Source organism: Ziziphus jujuba, chromosome 2 (assembly GCF_031755915.1).
Source record: "Ziziphus jujuba cultivar Dongzao chromosome 2, ASM3175591v1".
Classification (NCBI taxonomy): Eukaryota; Viridiplantae; Streptophyta; class Magnoliopsida; order Rosales; family Rhamnaceae; genus Ziziphus; species Ziziphus jujuba.
The window spans coordinates 11143329-11152896 of NC_083380.1; the positions used below are offsets into that span (position 1 = coordinate 11143329).

A 9568-nucleotide genomic window follows, 5' to 3' on the forward strand; every position below is an offset into this window, starting at 1 on the left:
GCTTAGTCCCCTTTTAACCTATATATATGTGTATATATAATATATTTATATGCTCTATACCTTTGCTTCTGCTTTGTTCTCAAGGACCACCGTTTTTACTTTCTTATATTAATTTATGTGTTATAAACTTTTAATTAGATGAGCTAATTCACAGCCCCTGGTTTTGAAAGAATCCAAATAAAAGACTGAAACCAACCCTCCCCTGTACACATATTTCATATATATATATATATATATATGAGTAATTGGGAAGTCAATATTGCCAAGAAATTCAAACCAGATATTGAAAAGAAAACCCTATATATAAAATACTTTAATTATTTTTTAAATTTTCTATATGACATGACGTGAGGCCAAGTTGAATCCTTTTCATACTAAAGCAGTACTGCCATTGATATCTGTTTATTACGCATAAAATATAAAATAAGATTTAAGAAGAAAACAGAAGAGAGCAGCAGTGCATGTTTCAACTTTTTCTTCGAATTCTAGTATTCATCTTGTACTGTCATTTGTATGATTCTTATTTATATTGCTTATATATATACATATATATTATATGAAAATTCAACTCCACCACCTCCCATCTCCATAGTGTCAAAAAAGATAAATTATATAAATGTAAAAAAAGTGAGTGAGAGATGAACAGTAGTTTGCTTTCATTGGATCCAATCCATAAAGTAGAAGTTGTTCTCCCATGTAATGTAAGCCGTTTCAGCTTTTTTTGGCTTCCTCAATCTTTCACCACTGCCATCTTACCCCGAATACTTCTCACTTCTCAGACATAACAGTGATACCTAAAGCAAAACTCTCTCTCTCTCTCTCTCATAATTGTGTATTTACGCTTTCTCTCTCATACTATTTCAATCCCTTTTTACCACAATTTTTTATAATTATAAATATATATATATATATATATCCAAAATGTCTAATTTCGTCCACATATGTTCATATTATTTATCAAAAAAAAAAAACAGGTGTTTGTGTGCCCTAAAATAGCAAAGAAATAGAAAAAAAAAAAAAAGAAAAGAAAAGAAAAAAGAAAAAAAGAAAGCGAAATTAACGAAACCCAGAAAAATTAGGGTTAGGGTTTGAGAAAATAGATCCTTACCGAAAAACGAAAAGAAAAACTGTTTGGAAGTCAGCGGCATATTCTGCGTTTTCTCCGGAGAAAAGGGTTGCAAGAATTTCAGAGAAGTAAGCCGTCGTCATCTCTTAGAACCAGATGATGATGATGATGAGATTGATTGTATATATGTCGTCTGAGACCCAAAGGAAAAAAAAAAAAAAAAAAAAGAGGAAAGAGACTTTTTGAGTATATAATTTCCTTTGAATTAACTATTTCCTCAAATTTATTTTTATATATATATATATAATTTTTTTTTTGTTCTGTGAATATATATATATACATATATTTATACTCGCGGTTGTGTGGGTTGGGTAATCTTTCTGTAGCACAACAACAGGTTGATCACTAAGAAACACTCAAAATAAACCATCTGTTTCTCTCTTCACCCTTTTTTTTTTTTTTTTTTTTTCTGTCAGTCTCTTTCTTTCTTTTCTTTCTCTTACACGCACAAAGTCAGTCACAAACATATCCCACTGTTACTCTTTAAAAATCAAGAAAAAGTTAAAACTGTCCACCCACCCCTCTCCTCTCTCTCTCTGACTCACTCACTCTCAGGAACACCAAAACATAACATGTACAGTAGTGTCTGAATCGTATCTGGATCTGAGTTTGTTCCCACAGAGAGAGAGAGAGAGAGAGAGAGAGTCACGTCTATTGTTTTCTCATGTCATCGTCTCCTCCTCTTTCTCCTCTAGACCGCCTAATTAAGATATCGCTTGCTCACATGTCTGATTTTGTTATTTTTTTAAAATTAATTCAGTGTAATTAGTTAATAAAATTTAGCTTTTTAAAAATATTTCGATTAATTATATAAACTTAAAAGAAGAAAAAAAATCAAATTAAATTAATACAGTTTCAAATTATGTCAGTCTTGAAATTTGTGGGCTTAGTCCAGAAAGTTGAAACTTTGAATTTGATGAAATTTGCCTTTCGATTTGCCAAAAAAAATGTTTGGCTTTTTTATTTTTGTTTTTGCACATACCATTTAATCATATTGCCAAACAACAGCTAAAGCTTTATCGTTTTTTATTTTATTTTCTAATATATTCAAATGTGTTTTTGGTGAACCAATTAGTACTTTGTAATATGTAGGAGAAAAAAAAACCGACATTATATTTTACAAGTACTGTAGATATATGTTGGAAGACTGACATTGTATACATATGCGGGTCCTGAGTCAGAGACAGAGATATATATATATATATATATGTGTGTGTGTGTGTATGTATGTGTGTGTCGTGGAGTATGGCTTTTTTTATTTCTCAAGTTAATTAATAGTTTTATTTTTATTTTTTATTTTTTTATTTTTTGGATGGGTTTGTAATTTAATTTATTTATTTGGGAGCCGGGGGGTTACTGGAATAGTTATTAGGAAATTGAGAATCCATCATGGCCATCAATCATCTTCTTCTTCTCTGCAAAGACGTGAAAAAGAAGCTAAGGAGCAGGTGAAAATGGCAGGAAGGTCTATTAGAAAGGACAAGAAAGATAACAGGGTGTGGTGGGTCCCATTTATGCTCCCCGCCAGACACCCCGACCCACCCAAGAATTTCTATTACGTTTCCTACCTCGTGTGGTTCAGAAAAATGGACTGTCAAGTTTGTTTGTTTTATGATGGACATATATATACACAATTTTTATGTAGGTTATGCATCTTTTTTTTTTTTTTTTTTTCCGTAGTTTAGTTTCATATACAATTTAATTTCTTTAATATTTTTTTATCAAATTTTAAAAAGTTATTATTTTCATCTTTATTGTATTATTTTCACATTTATAAAAATATTAGTTGTAATTTTTAAAATTTATGAAATTAAATTATAATTTGTGCATATTTTATGAATTTTAAAATGAAATATATCATTTTCAGATTATTGAATTATTATTTTTTTCTAAGTTGATGAAAGGTATATTTTCATTTCATTTTTATTTTTATATAATATTTTATTTTTTATTTTTTTTGGGCTTATGGAATGTAAATTTTCATTTCATTTGTGTTTTTCTCTAACATCATATACATTTAGAAAGATTTTTAGCTTTTTTTTTTTTTTCCTTTTATTACTTTTTGTTAACCTATCTTTCTATGTTAGGGCAAAATTATACACTCAAAACTAGTTTAAGATAATTATTAAGGATCAATGTGTACATTAATTAGTCTAAGCTTCTCTTAAAATTATTAGGCTCTAACTATTAGTACGACTTCTAAAATGCTGCTTCTATTTTTTAGGCTCCCAATTAGATTGGGATGAAGTTTTGACAATTTTTCAAAGAGTTTTTTAGCCCCTATTTGAGTACTTTGTTTAGGCTTTTTCAAAATTTTAACTTTTTCAAAAGAGTTATATGAAAAACTACATTTCATTGATTTTAGTTAAAAACTATTTTGGGAAGCTAAATCTCTTCGAGAAAACTATTCAAGCATTATAAAAAAATAGTTTGTAAACTTTAAAAGTTAGAAAAATCAATTTAGAAGCTACGTCAAATAAAGTTTTGGCTTCTAAAATAGCTTAAAATCAAAGTTGATGAAATGGAGCATTTTAAGAAACTCTTATAAGCATAAGTTGTTAAAAATAAAAAACAAACAATCAAAAGGCATCCTAAATAGGCCAAATAAAGCTTTTGCAGTTACATTTTTAATCATATTATTGACTAAATATAAAAAGAGAAGAGCTCACTTTAATTAAATTCCCATGCTTTCAGTTGCGTTCTTTTTCAAAAGAAAATATAAATAAAAGGTTAGAAAAGTTTGCAGATTAATAAATAGAAGCACCTTAATTAGTATTTTTACTTGAATTAAATAAACACAATTTATTATAGGTAAAGATATAGGTTTATAACTTTACTCTAGAATAAAATCTCTATAGTTATATATTTAATGCTGCAAAGTAAGCAAACAAGCATTAATTGTTCATCTTTTAATGAATAATTGATGTATAAATATACAATTTCTTATTACATGACTGACATGAAAGCATCGATCATCAATAAGTTTAATTCCTTGTACTGTTCATCATAATGTGTATCCGATGCCTTTTTGAAATGAAGAATCCGGATATCGTTGTCCAGATTTCTAAGGATTTCAAAAGCACATGAATTATCTCGCTTTTGCCTCCTTTTTTTCTTCTTCTTCTTTTTTTTTTTTTTTTTTTTTTGGCGGTTTAAATGTGAATAAAAATTACGACGTAGCATCAGTCAGCATCTAATCGTCAACAATATTGATAAATATCACAAAGGTTGGGGTCTAGCGATTGTTATACAGTAAGAATATATATATACACATAAATATATATATATATATATATATATTATATTGAATCAACCTGGTCTCTCGATGGATTTGATTGGATAGTTTTAATATTAAATATTTAAAATTTAATTAATAATTAAATATAAATTTAACAATATATTAAAATTTTATTTTGAGTAAAAAAAAAATTGTAGGGACACAAATAATTGCATAATATTTGTAAATCTAAACATATATATATATATATATATATATATATATATAAGGTAGGTGATATATACAAGTATTTTTTTTTAAAAGAAATAAATACAACTATTAAAAATTTAGAATCCAATTTCCAGATTAAACTTTTTCTCAGTTCCCACAATAATAATAATAATAATAATAATAATTACCTTTTAGTTTATGAATTCTCCACCAAATCAATATTAATAACAGAAACAATGCATGTTTAATAGCACATAGATTAACTGTTTCTCTGAGAAATTGACCCAATCACTAACATAGACTTCATTGTTTCATAATAATAGTGCAATAATCGTAACAAGGAAGCAGAGAATATAGTAGTACTGAACTGGTTTGTCAGACAAATTTAATAACATTTTTAAAAGAAAAAGAACAAAAGTGTCGAATCCCCAATTTAAGAAACCGCACAAATTAAATGTATGCTATGTTATATATCCATCTTTAACAATGATATGAAGCAAAAAAATAAAGCACCGGCCGGGGATGCATCCATCATCATGAGCCAAATCTAGCTCTAGATATAATTTTAAACATACAAATTAAAAAAGCTTATGTGGAGAAGGATTTAGGAAATACATGTATTTTTGTAGTTGCTTGCATGCACATTTTTATATATTAGAAAATTTTCACCCGAATCAAAGTTTAAAAATTCAAGTTTTATTTTTTATCATTATAATATTTTTTAATTTAGAACAGAAGAAAATATAATATTTAAAATTTATATTTTAATAAATATAAACGTAAAAGACATATCAATTAATTCAACTTCATTCAACTATATATATATATACATATATATATATATATATATATACTTACTGAACTTTATATGCATAGATAGATCATATTTTTAGAACAGGGCAGGGCGGCACCTACCGGAAGGGGGCTTTCAATTATGCCCACATCACATGGAAGAGTTGCAAAAAGGTTTATGTGGCTAATAAGCACTTAGACATAGATATATTTTCCTTTTGATTGCTTTCTGTGATGCCCCTCTTTATTTTATATTGAAAAGTGGTTCTTTTCTCAGATTACCAATGATGATTAGCCATGATGATAGTCATCAATGCGTTTATAAACAAACGCACACACAAGATTATGGGTTAGGGAATGTGAACTTTCTTGGATACATATTCTGCCTTTGAGCAATCATTTTTCGAGTCAAATCCATTTCATATATATATATATATATATATACACACCAAGATATTGCACTATATATATATATACGCCAAGAATCTTAATATGAAGAATATAAGTATATTTCCTTGTTAATTCCAAAGTGCAAATATATTCCAACTAGTGCTGGCGCATCTAAATTAAAATTTGTATAGTTTGAAAAGAAAGCAAGAGAATACTAGCTCTTTATATAACAATTAGCAGAAAGTTTGTATTTAAAAAGCTTGGTCCATTTTTTGACTCAAGAGAATGAAGATAAAGAGCACTGCAAATGGTATAGAAACATGTTGCATTTTAATTATGGACCCAAAGTATATATTCTTATATAGGAAATCTCTGTTTATGCTTTCTAATTTTTTTACTGAGGGATTCATTCTAGCCATAGATAAGCTGTTATTGCTTGGACTCCTAGTGAGCTATATACCTAAGAAGAGAAGCTAATAGCATATTAGTACCCACTATCACTCTGTGCTAATTAAACTTATGTTACAAGCTTAAAAGTTTTATTCCATCTTCCAAAATGGGAAAAGGGTCTATGCTTTGCTATGTATTAGCATAATTTTATATATCTAGCTTGTCTCTAAATGGCATTAAACCTTAATTGATATATAGTTTAATAACCTTTGTTTAATTACATGTATATTAATGATGGGTTTTAATTAATTAAGCCAGTGGTTTTTACACATACCCTTTATACGCTTTTATATTGACTTGAATTGAAAGGCCTAATGAAGGAAAAGTTGCAGAGATTACTTTCTTTTTTTTTTTCTTTTTCTTTTTTTGTGGAGGATCAAAATTATATATTATCAATATCAATCAAGCTGTTGAAGATTACTTAGATGTAAGTAATAACTCTAGTACAATAATGCTGCCTGTGCGTTTGTTTTTTTGTCACTTCAACCAACTTGATTGGATGCCATATCTAGGTTAGGATTTGAATTGGGCTGATATTATAAGCCCGATTCAGACATTGTCCATTTAGAAACAATACTTTAGCTTGGGTAGAAGGAAGAAGAGACGAATGGCAAGTACCATGAGCAAAGTATGTTTGCTTGGGGTTTAATGAGGATATCTATGTCAAGCATAATTTGAATTCACAACTTCACCATCTCACTCTTGTTTGCATTTCGTACTACTTTACAGAAAAGCAAATAGACCTTATGTGAGTTTCATGCAATCTCTCCATAACAGAGTCCGATGGTAAAATCCATCCATTTCTCATATATATAAACCTTTTTGATGGTATAATTTTAACTTAAATTGTTGTCTAAAAAAACAGTATTTCCAGAACTAACTTGATTTTCTTATCCAACGTCAATATATATATATATATATATATATGTATATATAACAAGATAATAAAGTATAAACATTACAACTAGATGTCCGTCTCTCATTTTTTTCCCCTCTTATTTTTAGTAAATAGTGAATATATTGCACATTCTTACTTCAAATTTATATACTAGATACATAAACAATTTTTCATCCAATAATAATTAATACACCTATGTGTATTTCGTAATTTTATTAAATTTAAATCTTCATATTTTAAGAAAATAAACATTTATCCCCTTATATATTAACAGATAGTGTGGAGAAAAAGTCTATATTATTATGATGTGTATATATATATATATATATAATTAAAAAAATAACAAGAAAAAAAATAGCTGGTTAATATTTTATGAATCAGAAATAGTGATTGAACCTGTAGTACTGTTGAATACAATGTAGTTTTGGTAATTGGTAGTATAGATACAGAAAACTACTGTTGTTGCACCTTAGAAAAGCTTCGATCGGTTAAATATCAATTTTTTTAATCATTAAATTTTTCTTCAAAATTTTATGGATATATGAACACGAAAGAGCACGAACAGAACAAAAATTAAAAAATAAAAATAAAAAAAAAGGTCCAAATTTGCAGACTGTCTCTCAGTACTCAGTTCTTTTTTTCTTTTTTTTAAGAAAAAATAAAAAATAAAAAGACATAAAACGACAAGTTTCCCATGCAAGCCTTCGATTCACATCTCTGAAACAAGTGTCACCACTCTCCGCCACCTGTCCACTCCACCTCCTCCTTTAAGCCCTTCTCTTCTTGCCTCTCCACCTCTTCATCTCTCTCTCTCTCTCTCTCTTTCTCTCTCTCTCGGTGTCTCTGTCTTTTTCTCTCTGCAAAACCATCAAAACGGCCATGGCGGACCAGCGAACCCAGCAGCAGAACCAGCAATACCAGCAACAACAACAAGAACACCGTTCCGATGAAGGTCCTTCAGCTTCGCAAATCGTGGCGGTTCTTACACTCCTCCCAGTCGGAGCCACACTCGTCTTCCTCGCCGGACTCACACTCACTGGAACCGTGCTCGGGCTGGCTGTTTCGACACCACTGTTCGTTGTTTTTAGTCCTGTGTTGGTCCCTGCGGCTCTGGTAATTGGATTGGCGGTTACGGGGTTTTTGACTTCCGGAGCTTTCGGAATCACGGCGGTCTCGGCTCTTACATGGTTGGCGAATCATTTGAGGGAAAGAGTCCGTGGGGGTGATGGTGCTGGGCTTACGGCGCAAGCCAAGAGAAGAATGCAGGAAACGGCGGGTTATTTGGGCCAGAAAACCAAGGAAGCCGGCCAGACTATTCAGACTACGGCCCAGCAACAGGAGGCTTCTGGAAGAAGCCAGGAAACTGGAAGACCGCAAGAAGGAACCAAAACACGAACGGGATGAAAAGATCTTGCTTTGGGTTTTCTTGGGCCTTGATAAAGCCCACTTGTTGACCATGTAGTTTTTTATTTCTTTTTCTGTTTTGTTTTGTTTTGTTTTGTTTTGTTTTTTTGTTTTTTTGTTTTTTTTTTGTATTTTCTTTTTTTGGTAATTTTCTTTTTGTGTTTAATGAGAATAAATGAGCCAGTGCATTGTAGACAATTCTCAATCTCCAGGATGTCTGTTTAATTGCTTTTATAATGAGTCTTTTTCTCTCTGTTAATAAAATTAGTAATATTTCTTTTCTTTTTTTTTGTTTTTAATCCAAGATTAAATCTATTGGATATTCGATGCATGGAATTTGATACTATCAAGAAAATGTATAAGTGCCGTTTTTACATGGACCAAAAAGATAGAAAAGAAAATTTGTGATCTTGTGGGTGGCTCTAGGGAGTGGAACAACATTGAAAACATTGTTAATTAGGCATGAGTGATCAATGAAAATGAAAATGAAGCAGAAAAAGCATATTTAATTATGAATAAAGGTCAATCAATGGAAACCAAATGGCTAAAATACAACAAATTGGCCAATTAATTTCGGTACAAAAAGATGACCCCAGTTGGTAATGATGTGGATCCTTATGCATTCTAGACAACTTTTCTTGGGTCCCCCTTGGAAAATATTTTGTGGACCCGGGAACCTACACGTCAGCATTTCAACTCTCCCAACTCTTTTCGTCTTCTGTAGCTTTTTTTTCTTTTTCTATTTTTATTTTTTTAATTTTTAAACTATGACTATCTCCATGCAGCTCTTCTTAATTTACTTATTCCCAAATCCCAATCCAACATTCAAAGCAAAGCTCTCTCTCTGACTTTCAAACTCTAGTTTTTGCTTAGTAGCACCACCATCATCATCATCAGCTGAACTGGAAATACAGAAACACTACATATATTCCAACAAAACATATAAGTAATATGGATATGAAAATCATGAATCAAATGGTCCTCCAATAAGAAGATTCCCTCAAAACCCAGACAATGCCATGCAGACGCAGGAAACAAGACAAACAAACATACAAAAAAT

At 30.1% G+C, this 9568-nt stretch overlaps 1 protein-coding gene across 1 annotated transcript; it reads left to right on the forward strand.

Moving 5' to 3' along the window:
- The first annotated feature begins 7914 nt into the window (after positions 1-7914).
- On the forward strand, positions 7915-8790 carry LOC107418299 (oleosin H2). Its single transcript, XM_048474145.2, has one exon. The coding sequence runs from the start codon at positions 7984-7986 to the stop codon at positions 8506-8508; it is 525 nt and encodes a 174-aa protein (XP_048330102.1). The 5' UTR covers positions 7915-7983; the 3' UTR covers positions 8509-8790.
- Positions 8791-9568: the final 778 nt, after the last annotated feature.

Bases quoted from the DNA above. Each gene is read 5' to 3' on its own strand.
- LOC107418299 (XM_048474145.2), top strand. From the start codon at position 7,984: ATGGCGGACCAGCGAACCCAGCAGCAGAACCAGCAATACCAGCAACAA.